At 44.0% G+C, this 19,318-nt stretch overlaps 1 protein-coding gene across 4 annotated transcripts in view; it reads left to right on the forward strand.

The window, feature by feature from the left end:
* The first annotated feature begins 141 nt into the window (after positions 1–141).
* The window catches only part of ZCCHC7 (zinc finger CCHC-type containing 7), a 114,996-nt gene continuing 95,819 nt past the window's right edge, over positions 142–19,318 (forward strand). For 2 of the 4 annotated variants that reach the window (XM_085213623.1, XM_085213626.1), the window contains exons 1-3: positions 142–212; positions 3,079–3,201; positions 5,771–6,472. In XM_085213623.1, coding sequence (XP_085069749.1) covers positions 5,788–6,472 — 685 coding nt within the window. In that variant the 5' untranslated portion in view covers positions 142–212; positions 3,079–3,201; positions 5,771–5,787. Of the gene's footprint in view, positions 213–3,078; positions 3,257–5,770; positions 6,473–19,318 lie in introns of all 4 variants that reach the window. The other 2 variants (XM_085213627.1, XM_085213625.1) reach the window with 2 other exon arrangements.

The raw sequence follows: 19,318 nt of genomic DNA on the forward strand, positions 1-19,318 counted from the left end.
CCCCGCCGCAGCCCGTGCCGCTCCCTCGGCCGCCGCCCCGCTCTCAGGACGAAGCGGCGAAGCCCGGCCCGCCGCCATCCCAGCCCGATCGCCCAACCCGCGCCCGGCGGGCTGGAGGAGTGGGAAGGAGGGGGCGTGGCCGGAAACACGTGGTGCAAGGGGCGGGCCGGACGGTGCCACTTCCGGCTCGGCGTGTCCCGGTGCGGCCAGCAGTGAGTATGAGAGCGGCGCCGCCCTGCCCCCTCCCGCCGCCTGCCCCGGCCCGGCCGCGCTCCCTCCCGGCTCCCCGCCGCCGGTCTCCGGTGGTTCCCGTGCCGCCGGGCCCGGCTCCTTGGCCGGGTGCCTCCCTTCCGCCGCGGCGCTCCCGGCCTGGACCTCGCGTTTCCCCCGGCGCGGGACGGGCCGGCTCACGCGGCGCTGCCTTCGCGCTGTGCCGGGACTGAGCCGAGCCTCCTGCCCTGCCTTGCCCTGCCCCTGCTCGAGGCCCGTCACCGGCTGAGGATGTTGCTCTGAGCGGAGGGAAAAGCCTTCCCAAGGGCCGGCCTAAGCTCTGCGTTCCGATATACTCCGTGTTTTTTTTTTTTTCTTTTTTTTGCTTTTCGATGGTCTCCGGAAGGTGTAGGTCTCCGCTAGGAAAAGCCTTTTCCAGTGCTCTGGTTTTTCCTTTGGGTTCGTTTGCAGAACGTATAAGAAAGTGATAGGAAATAAATGTTTTCTCAAACACAAATCAACATTAAAAAAAAGAGTTTTGTATCAGCATAGAGCAGTGCGGGTCATTGTCACGAGAAACTAGTGGCCAAACTTAGCTGGAAATAGCTGTCAGTAAGTGTAAAGGTGAGGGAGCTTTGTGATGAATGCTGTCTCTCGCGTCCTATTTGTAACCGAGGCAGTAAGTGCTGCAGGCCCTTCTCAGGGCTCACTTCCTGAAAAGCTGTGCCTGAAAAGAGGAGTTCAGGCAGCTGTTCTGAAGTGTTTTACCACCAGGGCACTTCTGCTCTGCTTTCAGTGTGCCCATGCAGGAGCTGCTCTGCTGTCTCAGGCAGCATCTCTCACCCCAGGCGTCCAGACAGAGCTGTTGCTTCTTGCTTTGAGCACAGCTGGGTTATCCCTGGTGCCCAGATGAGAGCTGTGTTACCTATGGTGCAGAAACACGGTGCAGGTGAAGAAAGGAGCTGACTCCCGACACTGAGCTCTGATAATGACCGTGTATTGTTGTGCTGTTTATTTGGCATTTGCCTGCCTTCATAGGGCACGCGAGAAGAACACAGATGTGATCTTCATTTTGGTGTTGTGCTTCATAAAAGCTGATGGTTTTGATTACTTCTGTCAATGACAAGGAGGTGTGCTACTTCTGAGGGAGGGCCCAGAAGCACTTCTGGCAGGTAGAAGGATTTCACTTTACCGCGCTTCTGCATTTAAATTCTTTATTAATTTTGTGCCGGCTGCACAGGTGCTGTGCTTTAACAGTCTGAAGTACCGGTCAGTTTGGGTGTTACAAATATGACTAAATAGAAAACTGGAAAAGAAAAATGTTTTGCACAAATCTGTACAGACTGCTGATGCTGCCATGCTGATATCTTAACCTCTGTTCTGGTAGTGACCTGTGATTTTAGCAAGTTTTTGGTATTTTCTTCTAATATCTTTCTTTTCCATTTTTTGTAGTTGTCCCAGGCTGTATGAGAGATACTGATTATAAGCATTTGTTTTTTCTTTACTCCTTAAGACACCAAAGAATATATTTGTTGTATTTTGAGTACAGCCTTCGTCATAAAATATATTTTATATTACTGCACAGGCCAAGCAGAAAGCAAGAGAAATACTGAAATGCTGGAATTCACTGATAGTTTGTGATGGCAATACTGCACTTATCTGAAAAGTAATTTTTGCAACACTAGAGGATCAAATAATCTCTTTTTTTTTTCCTTTATATTTATTTTTTTGTTTGTTTTCAAAAAAGACTCAGTATGTGAAGTTAAGCACCGGGTGAATTTGAAATGGCAAGAGGAGGAAAGAAGGAGGCTGTTGTCTCGTGAGCTCTGTAAAGTGTGCAGGAGTTGATGTAAGAGAGCAGAAGTAGTTAAGGAGACAGAAGGAAGAGGTGGTGGGAAGAAACAAAGCAGATGAAGCAGAAGTAACATGGGAAAGACTGGCCTGGGGATGTTACTGGCTCTTAATTGAAGCATCTTCTGTGTTCACATGAAATCTGAGCATTCCAAACTGATCTGAAGTTTTGACTGAGAAGGTAGCTTCCCACATGCAACTTTATCACTGCTCTGATTGACTAGCTGGTGCTCCTTCTCTCTTTTTGCCTGCAAGTCAACTTAAACATCTCATTTCTGACTGCAGCTGCCAACATTTGCTATTTTACCAAGTAAGGATGTTTTATTTGACTGAACTAAACAAAAAGTGCTGGCGAGCAGTCCCTGTAAATCTGAGATAATGCCATCCCTACCCCTCAGCAGTTTCTAGATATAGCCACCTTGTGTTTTGTTCAAGGATGGTTAAGAGAAACTCAGATTGCTGTGGTTTGGATTTTGGTTTGTTTTTCGTTTTTACATTATTAACCCTTTACTTGAAGTTCCTTCTTAAGGCCTACCAAAGAGGCAGTCAGATGCTTTTGAGGAAAACACGTGCAGTGTGTTCAGGTAGCAGTAGGATTCCAGTTGATGAAGGAGTGGAGTTCTCACGTGGCCCGGCGATTTAACTTGTTTTGTGGCTTATTTTCGTCTTTGTCTTGCTCTGTTTGCATTGCCCATTACCTATCCTATGCAAGTGTTTGCCTAAGTCTGTGTTATGTTCGAGCTGTAGCAAAAAGATTTTTACTGTTGTTTGCTGTCTAAATGTTAGTAAGAAATTGCTGTACTTTGTCAATCCGAAAAACAGCAAATCTTTCTGTTGAGCTTTTTTTCTCGTTCTTGGAGACAGTGTTCTTGTTTGCTTTGGTTATGCTTGACACATACTTCTCATGCTGAGTGAGTGGTAGGCAGCTGCTGCCAGAATTCTGCAGCAGTGAATGGCAGAAATTGGAATCTTCACGTTATTTTGTGATGCTGATGTGTGATGTTTCTCATTTCTCAGTGTCCTGACATATATGCTGGGCAAGACAAAGAGCCTTTCATAGTTCCATACCATCAAGGACCTGAAAGGAGGACGAGCCATCAACTCTCCTGATACTGAATAGACTGGGAAGTTTAGATCACAGTAAGTGTAGTGCAGTGCTGCCTCCTTCTATCCTTGCCTTCACCATGATGTGTCTGTAAGTAAGCTACGTGGATATTCTTTGACACTTTAGATCCAACAGTCTTGTTTTCATGCATGTTTTCAGATATGATGTGGGTTCTTACATGGTGTGTGACTTTGTACGGTGGCTGACAGGAGCAATAATTTATATTATAAATTTGCCTTATTAGTTCCAGCTCTGCTTTTATTCTCATACTGTGGACTGGAGCAGGTTAAGACCTATGTGGAAGGGTGATGCCACTTAAAAATGAGAGAGTAGGGTTCTGATGCTCTTTGGACATGATCAAAGCGAGTGATTGTAAAAAGTGACTTCATCAGCTATGCATGAGATTGAAAAATGTATGCTGTCTATCCTGGGAGGTGTTAAAGGCCTGGGTGCATGAGGCCCTGGGCAGCCTGGACTAGTGGATGCCCACGGCTGAAGGGGAGCTGAAGGTAGATGATCTTTAAGGTCTCTCACAGCCCAAGCCATTCTATGATAGGCATTACATTTTCCTGCTTTGGAGTCACATCTTACATGTTTCTGCCATTTTTTTGGGGGGGGGGGAGGGAAAGGGGGGAGTTTTCCTCTGACTTTGAGTTTGATGTAGCAGGAATGCAGGTGAGGACAAATTTATCATGATCAGGGTGGAGCTCTGATGGGATGCTCACAGAAAGCTGCTATAGAGAGAGCTTTTGGGTTCTCTGAATACCATAATCATACAAATTATTTATGCCTAGAACTCCCAAATCTAAGTATTTATACTTGTGTGTCTATATAGGGCACCATGTCACTGATGTCTGGCAGTTTTTCATTCCCAGAAAACATGCTGGCTTCCGTATGACTAACTGTAACACAGAAATAGATAGACTTTTTAGAGAAAGTATCTTCTTTCCTCTCCTCCATGCATGATATGTGCATGTAACTTAACTTATGCAGCCCATGAAGTAGACAAAGTAATTGCAGAATACCTTTGAATTTTATGTCTGGCTAGTGGGTATGTAGTGAACTCCAGAAATAGGTTTGACTTGGTCAGGATCACAGAATAGATGATGCTGGAAGGAAAGCATCTACTTTTCACTGGAAGGAAAGTGATCTACTCCAGCTGCCTTGAGTCAAAACAATGCAACTGGGTGCAGTTTGTTCAGAGTCCCATTAAATTTTGACTTTAATTAACAGTAGAGCCTCCACAGCCTTTCCAGGCAGTACAGTAAAAAAGAGAAATCTGTATTTTATTTTGTGCCTGCTGTTTCTTGTCATGTTGTTGGACACTACTCGGAAGAACCTGGGTCTGTTTTCTTTAGTCCTCCATCAGGTTCTTATGTACCTCAGCAAGACACCCTGAGCCTTCCATGCTGAACTGTCCCAGCTGTCACAGCTTCTCATGTGACAGATGCTCCAGTCCCTTAATTGTCTGAGTCACTGCACTCACTCTAATACATCCATGTTTTCCTGCTGTGGGAGAGCCCAGAGCTGTACACAGCACTGCAGGTGTAAAGTGAACGAGTGACAGAATATTCGGAGATGGAAGGGACCCGCAAGGATCATCAAGTGCCTGGCTCCTCAGAAAACAACCCAAAAATCAAACTGCGTGTCTGAGAGCATTGTCACTTCCCTGGACCTTTTGTCGACATTCTTCAAGAGCCCAGCATATTGTTTTTTTGTAAAAGTATTTTGGTTTGTGGCAAACTTATACCACTCTGTGGTCCTTTTTTGCAAACTAGCTTTTCCAGGCAGTTGGTTCCCAAGCTCTCTCTCTTCCCAGGTGCACAGGCCATTGTATTTATCTGCATTCAGGAACCTCTCTGCCCATTTATCCAGCTGAAGTGCTTTTTTGAGGCACCGTAACTCAGTTTGTGTTCTGGCAGAACCATCTGACATGTTGTTTTGTATGAAGGCCATGGTTTTGTATGCTTAGCTTTATTATACGTCTTTTTTACTGCCTTCTGACCGAGGTCATCCAGACTGTTTTGGGGTGTTTCTGTACCATGCTGTGAGTAATTTTTGTCCTGGGATTAAATAGTGAACTGACAGCTCAAGTGACTTTGCAGCCCAGGTGTAGATATGCTCCAACTTACTTCTGTAAAATATTGCTGCTACTTGCCAGTTCCTTGAGAGAATATATGTACATTTCTTAGTATTTCTTAGTAACATGATTTGCAAAGTATGCAGCACTGATACTGACTGGAGGAACAATCAAAACCTGGATCTGAAACTCACTTGTCTCCTGATCCACACAGAAACCTTGGTTTTGAATCCAGGTTGGAAGGAAGCTTTGGAATATGAGATCTTCCACAGCTATGAGAAGTCAAAGTAGTTTAGGTTAAAGTAATAGGTAACATGAAGCAAAATGCACCCTTGCTCATGTTTTGCTGTCCCTTTTTACAATATTATTTTTTGTTGTTGTAAACTCTGCTCTATGTTGTCTGCTATCTGCAGAGCACAACTACTAATCTTAGCAATTGCAGAAAGACCAAAGGTGTCATTGGAAAGATATTTTTAGGCATATGATCATGAGCATACTGATGCAGTCTTTTGTGTTTCTTTTAGACAATTTGGTTTCCAGAATGTTTTATGAATCTGAAGACACTGAGGAGAATGATGGATATGAAGATGAACTTTACCGTGAGGATTCATCCTCTGAGCCAAGTATTGACAGCGAGGTGGAATTTCATCTCTACAGCCAGGTGCACTATTCCCAAAATCTTGCTGAAATCGGCTCACTGGAGGTGTCTGCAGAAGCAGAAGATGTTGCAGAATTCACAGACCAGAGTCCAGGTGTAAGTGCGGCACCACTTGAAGACAAGAATATTGTTGAAGTGCACGATTCTGATGGTGAGATTTCGGATGACCCTGAGATCATTATCTTGTCCGATACACCAGAGGAAGATAGTGTTTACAAAAGCAAAGCACGAAAGTCAACAAGCCCGTTAGCTGAAGGTAAAATACATACCCATGGATCTGCCATAGCAGATTGTGCCAAAGCCACTGAATGTAATGCTCCTTATACTGCAGGATCAGACAGAGAAGTTTCAAGGCAAGGTCCTCGTGGGAAATTTACCCCCGTTAGTTCTGGACCTCTCGCCGTCCAAGAGGTGATGGTAATAGATGATAGCCCAAATGATGAGGAGGAGAGCATGATATCTGAAAGCGAGAATGTTGAGAGCTGGATGCTTTTGGGATGCAGTGCAGATGACAAAGACAAAGACATAATGTTGAACCTTGAAGGCTGTGGAACTCCCACTGGGGAAGGTTAGTACTTTATTTCTCACTTTTTTTTATTCTTCTGTATGTGAATTGATTTGTCTGCAGCAATACTGGTATTTTAAAAAGGTGTCGTAAATCCTTTTCAGGGCTTTAGTGTACGCCAGATCAAAGATATTTCAACTGTAGAAGTGGATGAACTGTAACAGGATATGGGAAGGAACAGAGGGGAGACCGGTGCTGAGTCCCCTTCCCAAGAACCAGATTATGTAAACTCTCCTTCCAGGGTCTGGTGCAATCGGGACTGTTCATCTAAAATGTACTGCAACTTCTTGTATGTTTTCTGCATTGAATAATTCAGAGTCACTAAGATTAATACCAAGCATTTTAGTATTTTGTAAAATGTTCTTCCAGGGTACTGTACAAACAGGAGGGGAATCAATTCTTTGAAAGGAGAGATAACAACAGGACAAGGGGAAATGGTTGGAAGTTGAGGGAGGGCAGATTTCAGTTGGCTGTCAGGGGGAAGTTGTTTGCTGTGAGAGTGGTGAGGTGCTGGAACAGCTGCCCAGAGAGGCTGTGGATCCCCGTCCATCCCTGGAGGTGTTCAAGGCCGGGTTGGATGGGGCCCTGGGCAGCCTGGTCTAGTCTTTAATGGGGAGGTTGGTGGCCTTGCATGGCACAGGGGGATTGGAGATTCATCATCCTTGTGTCCTTCCAGCCCTGGCCATTCTGTCATTCTGTGATTCTGTGATACTGTGTAGAAAATGAATAAATGTGGTTAATGAGACATTTTTAAATTTTAAATACATTTTTAGATTTTAAATACATGTTTGCAATCATCGTATCTCTAGCTGTTAGAGCACTGCTGGATTGCTGGATTTTTTTTTTCCTTATACATATATGTATCAGAATTTTTTTTTAGAAATGCATATAAATGAGAAAGTTTTGGGATGCAGGGAAATGAAATGTTCTATGGTGCTAGTGTGCAGGCTGATACTGGTGACATTTTTCCTCAAGATGGCTTTATAAATGATGTTACTGTTCATACACTGGCACTAAACTTGTTGAGAAAACAGAGAAATTCTTTTCTTCTAAAGCATCTCTTCCTTGTCTGTAAATGTTCACTACCATTTTTCTTCTCCATTTCTCTCATGTATGTCTTTGCATAGTTATCCTGGTCTGCTAACGACTGTGTTGTTCAGTCTCAGGTGATTGTTCAGTGACTTCAGTGTGGTTGCCCAAACTTCAGAAGTGGGAGAAATGCCTTCCATATTCCCAGTGCTATGCCAGAAAAATGGCAGAGCATGCAGTTACCATGCCAGAGCCCCAGGCAGCCACGTTATATTCTGAATGTATGTCACTTTTTCTCCCCATAAATTGTTTCAATTATTCTAAACTGCAGTTGTTAATAGTTATCTTGAAGTTGCTAAATTCCATTCATCTTCTTATATTTTTGTGTTCTGCTTTTTTGTTCAAGACTAGAGTGAATTAGTTTGTGGGATTGATTTTTTTTAATTACCTGTTGGGAAGCAAATGTTTAGGGCCAAATGTTGACTTCTGTGGCAGCAGTGCTGTTTTATACATACCATTATGCTTTCTGGTATTTTTTGTATTTTTTTTTCCTCATAACTAACGGGCAGGCAAATGGCCTAGAGTTGCATTTCTTTTATTCAGTTTACTCCATATATTTCCTTCATTTCTGTTCTATAACTGCTGATGCTAGCAGTAAAGTTTCTCTCCCTCCCCCAAAAGACAGAAAAGTGTTTAAACAGCAGTAAGCAAATGCCATCGTTACATACATTTTGGGTAACAGAATGGAATTAATTTATCAGAATGACTATGCTTACTAGGAGAGATATGAAAATGAAAATTTATGGCTTCATTCTTTGTATTGTTCTAACAACAGTGTGCCGAGGGAGGTTCCTAAAGATTCTTATGCAAGGTTAACATCAGCAGAAGGATTGTGTGGTATGTTTATTAACAAATGTAATACTATGTTTGATGATCACGTTCTTAGATACTGTCAATAAGCAAACCACATTCTAAGAAGATAGTGGTAGAATTTTCCTTTGCTGTATAAACTTATCACAATCTTCAAAACTAGAAATGTTTCATTTAATGTAGGAGATGTGCACATTTTTTCTGAGCTGCTTGAATTTGAAGCCAGAGTCTCACAAGCAGCTCACAAATATAACTGTTCTGATTTTTTTTTCTCATTCCTACTTCCGAGCTTCTTGAGAATTCCCCCTTGTGCCTTGCTTCTCCCCAGTGATGCGTTAGAGAACCCTTGTGCTTGGAGAGCTGAGACATACAGAACTGATGGGCTTTGGTTTATACACACCTTTGATTCCATTTAAGCTCTTTGCATTCTGCATCTGTAGTACTTTGCAGAACATCTTAATACTTGCACGTTTCTTTCTAATTTTGACCAAGTTAATCGTGAATCTACCCTAAGGAAACCCAGAACAGTGTGGCTCTGATCCTGAGCCCTGACACAAGCCCTGATGTGTAAAATACAGTGGTGAGCTGAACCCCAGCTTCATCCCACGTTTTTCAGCAGTGTTTGAAGTTCTAGCGAGTGTTATTCAGGTAGCTCCAGTGCAGAGAAGTTTTGCTCAGCCATTCTTCTCTCCAGTGCATGTAGCGATGATGATGCAGGGACAGAGGTTTACAGCAACTGTGTGTTTTGTATATGTGTGTAAGCCAAAGCTGTATTGAAATAGCTTTAGGAAATAGGAGCCATAACTCTTCTTAACGTAAAATAACAGTAATTTGTACGTTGAGCTTTAGACTGCCTTATCTCCCAAGTTCTAAAGGACTCCTTTGTTGAAACTTAAATCTAAAGAAAGAAGGGAATTAAAAAATGTGTTTGCAAATTATCCTCTCAAAGATCATCTTTGCACAGTCCTCTGTTCTGAGTTTCTCAAGAAGATCATATCTTCAGCTGACTGCACAATGTACAAATTTGAGCCTGCTGTGCCAGTATAGAGAAGATGTGGACCACAGCAGCTCCCCAGGAGAGTGTGTGAGTGAGTTGGTGGACAGACCTCCAGCAGCAGTGTGGTAGCATGTGCAGTGCTCTGTTTGCCTCTAGTGGAAACGGGGAATGAAACGTGAGCAGTTCCTTGATTGTAGGAGCAGCCTCTTGTATCCATCACTGGAGGAGTCTGCTGTCTTGTCTGAGTGCCTGAAACAGAGGTGCTGAGGCTCTGCTCTACTCCTTACATGCTTGCCTTGCTCTAGTCTAGCAGCCTTGTCATTTTCAATATTCTTAATCAAAAATAACATAATTTCTCAATTCCTGCAGTGCTCAGAGAGATAGATCTGCTCCCTGTGTGACCTTCTAGCTTCATTCGCTTTCTGCTGTAACAGGGAGAGACAGCCTTTCTCTGACAAAATGAGCTCTGGTTTCTGAATTGTACCTGGACATTCGCCCTGTCTGTCTTCATTTAATAGTTTGAAAGCTATTGGTCCATAAGCAGTGCTCTTGAACAGAAATGAAAGCTTTTTCTCCCCTTTCCGTTCTTTTCCTTTTTGAGAGGCTTTATATGCCTTTCACTTATTGTTATTGCTTGCCTACCACTGCATTTGCCCCCCTATTTCTGTGAAGTGCAACTTTCTGTTCATACATTAGTAGTTTTCTGAGCAGATGTGGCCAACTTTTAATTACTTGAGATGTAAAGATGAGTGCTAGCTTTCTTCTTCTGTGTGCAGAGAAATACTGGGGAGCAGGGGAAAGTCCTCAGTGTGGCTGCAGGGATTTTTACCCACCATACTTGCACCTCACTTCCCTGTGGTGAGGTAACACCCAGCTTGGGAGTGAACGAGGCACCCAGACAACCACACCAGGCCAAATCTGAAGGCAGCAACCAATAGCTGATGGCATTACTTGCACTTTGCTGCTCATTGTACAGCTTCCTTGCATGGCATTTACAGCAGTGTACTCTGCTGCTGCCATTTGCTTTGCAAAAAGCACCTGAACCACCTCCTTGGACATTTTAAGTGCGGGTCATCCGGAAGATCCAGATCTTGAGTATGATTTCCCTGAATTTTTAAATGATTAGAATTCATGGGAAAGTGTACAATTTCTGCTGTTTATTAAATGTATAGAATTTATTTATACTGCTGGGAAGTTCTTAGGTCTGTGAAGGAGAACTCTCCCCTCCTACACCTTTCCCACTTCGCAGTTAGAGTATATGTGTTAAGAATGTTAATCTCCCACAGCTGGAAGACTTTCATCCATTCCTTCATTAAAAGCTTCCTTTTAACATATTTCCTTTCCCATCTATCACTGGTGGCTTTTGGACAGACAGCTGTTGAAGCTGCAGCATTAGTGTCCAGCTGATAAGAGGAACAGAAAACAAGCTGCATTCCTGTTCCTCATCCTTTGCCTCCCCCATTGCAGCACCTTTTGGAGTCAAGGGGCTAATTCTGTCATTCTCTATGCCTGTCAAGTTTGTGCAGTGCAGTTTGTCCGATTGGTTTTGAATCCAGTGTTTCTATAAAGTTGAGAACAGAAGGTACAAAAGTCGGCTGAAGTACGTAGGTTGTTACAAGATGCTGCTCAGATGCGTTTGTCGGGTGGTCTGCCTGAATACCTGAAGAGGTTTCTTGATGGACTGCGTTCTGGCACTTGGTTAAATGCAAATGTTCTGAAGCTTAACGGTCAGTAATAGGAAAGGAAAGCAGCGTTCAAGGAATAATGTATTTTACTTGAGGTATTTTACATCAAATTTTGCCGTGTTAAAGTGCCCTATGCTACAGGAAATAATGTCCATGAAATAAAGTGTAAGCTAGTTTTTCCAGAGCAGGTTTTCCCCCTTCTCATTTTAGCATCCCTTTCCATCTTTATGAGCCTAGACATGCTTCTAAGCACCCATTTTTGTCTGTAGTAAACAAGTATCTCATTTAACATTCCTTTTTTTTTTTAAAAAAAAAAAAGGAAACTGAACATTCAGTGAATGAAAACAAACAAAAAAAAAAGCCTATTTTTTTTTAAAAGGAAATCAAAATAATTTTATTTTTGCCTTTCCCTAAAAGTTGGTGCAGGATGGGGTTTTCTGCAGCTAGTGGAGTCAGAATGGAAATGGAAGCCTTGTATAAATTTGGTGTGTGCTTTTATCTCCACCAGCTGTGCTCAGGGGGAAGCATCCTTTGTTTGCCATCAGTGTTTTGAGTGGCTTCTTTGAGCCACATGGCTATTCATTTCCTTTTACCTCTGCACAGTCCTATATTCAAAAATCTGATCACATCTGTGCTTTTTTTTTTTTTTTTCCTTTGTGCTGTTATTCCCTCCGTGTTTTTTTAAACAGTAAAAAAGCAAATGCGTGCTAATTTCTAAAATGACCAGGAAAAAAGAAGTGTTTGCTTGTTCCCAGCACAACTCTGGTCCTGGACTGGACCTGAGCGCCAGCTTCAGCCCAGCGTCGTCTTCGCATGGAGGCTGAAGCAGAGGCCGCGGGGCAGTTGGGAGGGCCCATAAAAAGCAAAATGAGTGTGGGTGGATGTCAGTTTTGCTCTGACAGCAGTCCTTTGGGAGTCCAGTTTTTGATCAGCCGGCTGCCAGGCCCTGTGCTCTGCCCTGCCCGTGCGCCCGGCCGTCAGCGGTGCTGGTGGTCCTGCAGGGCCTCCTGCTGCTCTGCCAAGGCCGTGGGGCCCGGCATGGCGGAAGGGCAGGCTTACGGCCCTGCGCTGGATCCTTGGTGAGTTCCTCAGAGCCGGGCCTCAGCGAGCACTGCGGCCCTCTGTGGGTCAGGGGAGTTCCTGCCTCTGTGCGCCAGGACTGAAGCTTTGCTTACGTGTGCCAGAGAGCTTTGTGCTTGAGTTACTGTAACAGAATGCACCCCAGAGCTGTGATAAGCAGTGGGAATCCACCTACGTTTGGGAGATACAGCGCATGCATATGGATATTTTGATTAAAGGAAAAAAGCTTAATCTTCTTTGCAGTGTAATGTGGATACACTCGAATCTCTTGATTATTAAAAAAAATAATAATAATAAAACTAATAAAGTTCTTTTGGAAATCTGAGAATATCTGACTAACTCTACCTGCAGCCTTGGCAGCCCCTTTTATCTGTGTGGATTTCTCTGCCTATTGTAGACTCTGGCTCTAATTTAAATTTCCCATGGCTTAGGATTGCTGACGAGGTTTTCTGCAAGAGTGCCCATGCTTACATGGTCATATATTCTGAGTGGCTTTTTCCCTTTTTCTCCTTCCTTTTTTTCTTTCTTTTTTCTTTTTTCTTTTTCTTTTTCTTTTATTTTTTTTCCCCCTCTGTTCTGTTGATTGTTGTAAGGGTGTTTTCTCCCCCTACTTCTGTCATCAGTTTGATCTTTCTTCCTTGTCCCTATTTGTTTGGGTCTCTGGAAAACCCGTCACATTGCAGTTGAGTCTTAAAGGCAGATGGGGAATTAATTCAGTTCTCTTAGAGGAGAAGTTTGAGATTTTTAAGTAATTAAAAAATAAAAGTATTTCAGAGGCAATGGAGAATGTACTGGGACCCAAGTTTACAAAGGAAAAAAATGAAGTGTGAGTTGGCCCATGGAAGTGTGTGAGCCAAGTGGGACAAGTGTGGGTGAAAAAAAAAAATTCTGTGTAGTTTAAAACAGAATGAAAATCTGAAGATGATCGGAGGAATATGATGGTTGAATGCTAGTGGTTCATTATGTGTATTCCTGCTTACAGAAGCACCTCGTGAAGGTGGTCTGTGCTTCAGAGCACTGAGCAAAACGGACGTGACATGCACAGGGATTTACAGGAGTGGCAAAGATTTCATTTTGTGAACTCCTGGCCTGCAGTTGGCATGTTTTGGAGCAGGCAAGGCCTCTGCTGCAGAGCTCACTCTCTGCATCTTTGTGGTGTGCGCAGGAATTGCTGTGCAGGTTTAATCTGCTAGTGTGCTGGGCTGAGCTGGTGAGATGGGCGCACATGCAGTGCTGCAGATCCTTTTGGAAGTTTCTTACTCAAATGCAGAGAAGACTTGTGTTGTGATACCATCACAGTCACCACTACATCTGTGACAGTTGGTATTCAGCAGTTCTTTTTTTGTGTGTGTGTGGAATAAATTCCCCGACTGTTATATTACCTGTGCTGTGCGTTGGTGTAACAGCAGGTAACATTCTGAGTGACTAACGCTCACCTGTATGCTCTGCTGGTGTATGTAACTGGTTCTTTCAGTACGCTTAGTTACAAACATTGCATGCATTTTCTTGCTGTTTTTCATACTGAACAACTCCCCTGCAATAGCTTTTCTAAGCAATAACTACATGTCCTTGGGCAGGGAGTCAGTATGCGTGGAGGCACATACAATGTTATTCACCAGCAGTGAGCCAGCAGCCCAGCATATTTCAAGATGAAGGCAGTCCTGAGCTCTCTTTCAGTTTCTCATTTGACTTCCTTCCCCCTTGCACTGCTCAAACAGTTTCCAATCTGCAGGTGTAAATGGAAGTAACTCCTCAGATCTCTGGCCAAGCTCTGCGTAGGTGAGAGTTTGGCCAGAGCCCGTCCTGCAAGCCGATGCTGTTGGCTCAGTACACCCCATGCTTCCCAGAGCTCTCAGCACCAACTGCTGCCTGCTTTCCTGCTGTGCTAGTGAAGGAGCAGCAGCACGTCCATCCCAGAGGCAGGAGGCTGCTGCAGGCATAGCACCTGCAGGCGGATGGGCCAGGAAACGGTGTGCTGCTCAGCTTCTGTCCTTAGGTTTTCCAGCTGATGCTTCCTGTTAGTGTGAAGGTTTTAGCTGTTGTTTAACTATAAGCTGATTCTTTGTTGTATGAAGATTGTTTGCACCAGTTTTTCATGTCCTCGAGGCTGACCCTTTCCTCTTTCCTCGCTTTGTATGATGGTGGTTATGTTCGTCTCCCTTTTTGCATTTGTGCAGCAGTGCTACCCACCTCCAGTGTGCACAGGGAAATGATGACACTCACAGAAGTGAGAAAGTAAGAAAACGAGCACCATCTATTCAGCTGGACTCCTTGTGTGTATGATAACGGTTGTGTGAATGGTAAAAGCCATCACCCTCACGTTTTATAAAACAATACGCAATGTGCATTTCAAACCTTTGTTGAAATACATTTTGTCACCATTTTGGTGTTAAATCTGTGAATTATTTTGCTGTCTCGTACAATGCCAAATCTGATACTTGTTTGCTGTTTTTGTTCCCTTTGATCATTTCTGTTCTTGAAGAGTGTAGGCAGTGGGAAATACTTGCAGACACTGAAAGAACCTTGCTGGATGCATCATTTTTTTGTGATGGAGCTGCCCTTCAGTCATAGCGGATAGGTTTTGCTGCACTTTGTTGCTGAGCTTGTTGCACGGGCTGCTGTGGCATGCTCCTCTGCCGGGAGACCCAAAGCATGAGAAAAGAGCAAAGCCCTCATCGGGCAGCCTGAATACTTTGTAAATATTTCTCCACGGAATCCTTTTTCTTAAAAAAGCCCAAAGCACCACAAGAGGAGGAGAGGTGCGGGGGGAGGGGGGCAGTGCTGGGGCAGACACAGACCCTGCCAGATGCCTTTTTTGGTGTCTTTCTGAAACCGCGTGGTGAAACTCTTGACTTTTCTCTGCCCTCGTAAAGCAGAGGCTGTGATGTGCCAGGTGCCCCTCAGCCTCTGTGTTGACACTAGTTCTCTGGCATTGCACTTGCTGCCCTGAAGGTAAGCCAGTAGCTGATAGCTGTGTATCTTTGCATTTAAAACTTTAGCTGCGAGGTCTGGGGATTCCCCCTCCCCTCACAACACTGGGCTCAGTCTGGCATGAAACCGGCTCTGTGCTCAGCTCTGTGCAGCTCTAATGTGGGGCTGCGTTTAAGTGTGGGTATGACTATATAAAAACACGTGCACATGTGTAAACATATATAAATGTATTTATTGGGATGCTTAATTTTAGATTTGTAGGTCGAGCTTCAGCTTTTCTATTTGCATTCTGTCCGCGTGGAATACCTGATGCGTGGCTTTCTAAAGAAAACCAAAGTGAAAGCAGTCGCTAAGTATGAATACGGCTTTCACTGACATTTCAAAGTGTGTCTGTGAGACGTGAAGCGGTATTTCTAGCCTTTATGGGGATCAATGAAACCCATGTGATAGGTTTCCAAGAGTGGTAGTCCAGTTTCAAACAGAACTGTTCCCAGCCTCCTGCTTTCGGGGCATACATCATTTCCTAACTGTTCTAACTGCACTGCTGATATTTCTAGCAATAAAACAGAGCGGGTAAATACAGAGGTATGCAGCCTTGCAGGGTGAATTTCTCCTTGGCTTTTGATGCTAATAGTTTTGTTTTAGCATGAAATTTAAAATAGCAAAGAGGAATATCTGTTCGAGAAGTGAGTAGAGTGCGAGTGTCAGCCATCGCAGCAGCGGAGCAGCTCAGCTGACATCAGTAATGTGTGCTGTTCAGCTCCCCACAGGAGCTGCTCTGTGCCTTTCTTTTGGTGAGTTGCTACTGAAGAAAGTTTGTTCTCTGTGGGTTTTTTTGTTTGTTTTTTGTTTTTTGAAGTCTGTTGGTGCTGGTAGTGAGAGTCATATTTTTTTGGAGTGAGAAAAATGTATTTTGGAAAATTTTCAACCTCTGGGTATTAAAAAAAAAAAAAGTTTGCAACTTTCTAGACACTATACAATGCCCTTCTGGTAAAAAGCAAATTGTAAAAATGGGGTCCTGTTTGTGTTTTCCAGTTGTTTTCCGGGGCTGTGGGTTTTTGTTGTTTTTGTTGTGGGTTTTTTTTTTTTTTTTTTGGAGCAGCAGACTTCTGCAGTTGGAACAGGTGCTGTTTTACTTGCAGTTTATCTGCAAATGGAGTGATTTCATTATAGTTTTTCTTCAAAAAAAATAAAGCAAGGTGAATAAGCCCAGCAGAGGAGGGATTGCGGAAAATAAAATAGTTCCCAGCAGAGGAAACCTCTGTGCTGCTGTGCACAGCCCCATGCCACAGCGCAGCACCAGCCCTACCAGGAGCCTCCGGCTGCTCTGCCTGCCTGCCCTCCTGCCTGCTTGCCCTACCCTGCCCTCGCCCTGCATGCTGTGCCTGCTGGCCCTGCCTATCCATCCTGCCTGCCCTGCCCTTCCTCCCTGTCGGCCCTGCCTGCCCTTTCTGCCTGAAGCACAGCAGCCGTGGCCACGGTGCCGCTTGCAGAGCAGCACACCGGGGTGCTGTGCCACACACGAGGGCTGTCCAGGATGCAGGAGCCCACCCCTGGCAGGGCCGCACTGAGGAGGAGCCCGGCCGGGACGGGTGTCCTGCAGCTGGGCCAGGCTGTGTGGCTGCGTCGCGCTGCGGCTCAGCCCGCTCGCCCACGGTGGCTGAGAAGCGAGCTGTTGGCTTGTCTTCGCTGCGGTGATTAGCGGGATTAAATGTAAGCTGCTGTGTACTTTGTACCAATTAGTTTCTCATCAGAGAGGTTCATTATGACTTCTTTCTCTCCTTGCGATGTTTTCTCGACGTTTGATTACGTACGTGGCAGACTCACATTGCTGAGCTCTGTCCTGGGCGTGTGACCGCTGTCAGCTTTGTTTGCACGGCCTTTGCTTTCACGGCAGAAACAACACTGCTCATAGAGAACACTGAACCCAACTACTGACAATTTACCTTAAAAACAACCTCTGCTTAGCGATGGCCACAAAGTCACCAACCTCAGAAAACAGAATGGTCGGAAAAGGCCAGTTAGACTAGTTTTGTTCAATCTCACTTTCCCTGAGGTCTTAGCGGAGGGGTGTACACACTGTTCTATATCTGAGCCTTCATATAAGCAAATAGGTAATTTATTTTCTTATTTTCTTCTGTGTTGTACACCAGTGATAGAATTCTGTTACGGCACACACATGTCTCTAAGGGACAAAAGCTGAAAAATGCTCTCCCTTGTATGAGAAAGTACGTTTGAGAATGCTTACTCAGTGGACTCTACTTGGAAAGAGCAGACGAAAGAGTCTGTGATGATGTAGTGAAACACAGTGATATCGGCTTGGAAAAAAGGGAGAGGTAACTTCTTTTTGGCTCACGTTGTTTTAGCACAGCGAAGGGAAATCAGTGCAGGTGAGCAAAGCAGGGCAGATAGCTGTTAGCCATCCAACACTGCACCAGAGTGAAAAGGTCGGCACAGAGCAGAAGCACAGTCACTGGGACCCAAGTCTGGGTGTGCACAGACATACCAGCCCAGCAGTGCCCCTGGAATTAGAGGGACTTTTCATTAATGAGATAATAGTCGTGAGATGTTAACCAGCAGTTGCTAAGTACGTTAGCTGATGGCTATTTCTAAGCAAGCAAGTTAAATACTTCTGATGTATTTATGGTATAAAGCCTTCTGAGCTGGCTTGCTGAGTATTCTCCATATGTTGTTGAAGAGATCATCCTCCCACCTCCTTTTTGTTTTCTTTCTGGATGTCAGAAATCAACTAAACCTTCGTTAATTTGTGAGGCTTTCAGTCTGTAGTGCTTTGAGGGAGGAAGCAGGCTTCTCAGGAACGCAAAAGACAGTTTTTTAAAGTTTTTACTTTTTTTATAGCGTTATTTAAAAAAAAAAAAACTTAAAATAGATTGATTGATTACTAAGGAAAGTTCATTAAAACTTTTATTTCTCTTTAGTTTGGCAACTGTCTGTTTTTCAGCAAGGAGGAACTTAAAAACACAAAGGAAACGCAGCGCTGGTGGGTTGTGGTGCCAGCAGTACCTGCTGCATACAGCACAGCTGCCTGGAGTCAAACAGCAGGGCTCTGAGTGTCTCTGCTGTGGAAACCGTAGGTACACCCATACAAATCTGTATTACACACAACAGTATCAGCACTGTGCAAGTATTAAAATACGTTACCAGTAACTCAGAACAGCAGGAAATGTTCTGTAGTAGGGCAGCGTGCCTTTATGCTTCTGAGGTTTGCCAACCGTATTTTGTCACTGATCTTCTCTAAGGTGATTATGTTAGTGTTAATTGCAGCTGCACCACCTGAAATCAAAAGGAAAAGTGGGACAGGACTACTGGTGTTACCTGCACCCGTGTGACTGACCAAAGTAGGCCCACCAAGAGTCTCCAGGGTGAGTCGGACTGGGAATAACAGGAGTGAAGTCACCGTTGTGTCTCAGAGGAAGCGGGTAGCTCTTCCCTTATGTCACATTAGGAGACTTCTTCTGAAATGGCATAACTGCTGTTAATGAGGAAATCATGAAAATAATTGTGAAGGGCAGTTAAGGCAAGGATGTGAAAGAGAAGAAAAAATGTTAATCCATTCCAAATGGGAAATTTGGACTGTCAATAAAATCTTTTCAGTTTGTTCTCCAAAATGCAAGTCTATTACTAAATTTGAGATTTGTTATCAAAATGGAATCCTACATAGGGTGCAGTTCTACATGCAGTGAATGAAGAATAAGAGTCTGTTTAAACATTTCTCATCAAAGAAAACGCGAGAAGGAAAAAGGAAGGAAAACCAAGGTGACATGAAGGAATCAATTCCAGACTCCCATAGCTTGCTCACATGCTTAAAACGTGGCAGTGTGGCTCGGAGCTGGCGGTTCAGACAGGTGATCAGGGCAGAGATGTTGCTTACGGTTGAAAATAGTTGAGTAATGATGTGGTCGATCCAACCAGCGATCAGGTCACAGTGTTAACCATCCTTATGTTCAGCTGTGTAGTCCACACACATCAACTCTACTTTTTGTTAAAAAAAAAAAAAAAAAAAAAAAGTCTTTTTTCAGCTGTTTGGTCAAAGCAGTGAAATGCAATTTGTATCTTAAAAATGCACTCAGTTCTATATTCTCTAGTATTCTTGATACATAGTGAAAGGAGTAACTGCGTATTTCAGTGGTGTTTTATGCAGTGATTAAAATCACTAATGCAGCTTCTCTCTGTGATCCATGCAGAATGCGTGGTGTGCTGGACACCACACATCACAGAGGGGAGAAGAATTGTGCT

The sequence above is a fragment of the Meleagris gallopavo genome, chromosome Z, assembly GCF_905368555.1.
Source record: "Meleagris gallopavo chromosome Z, MGAL_WU_HG_1.1, whole genome shotgun sequence".
NCBI lineage: Eukaryota > Metazoa > Chordata > Aves > Galliformes > Phasianidae > Meleagris > Meleagris gallopavo.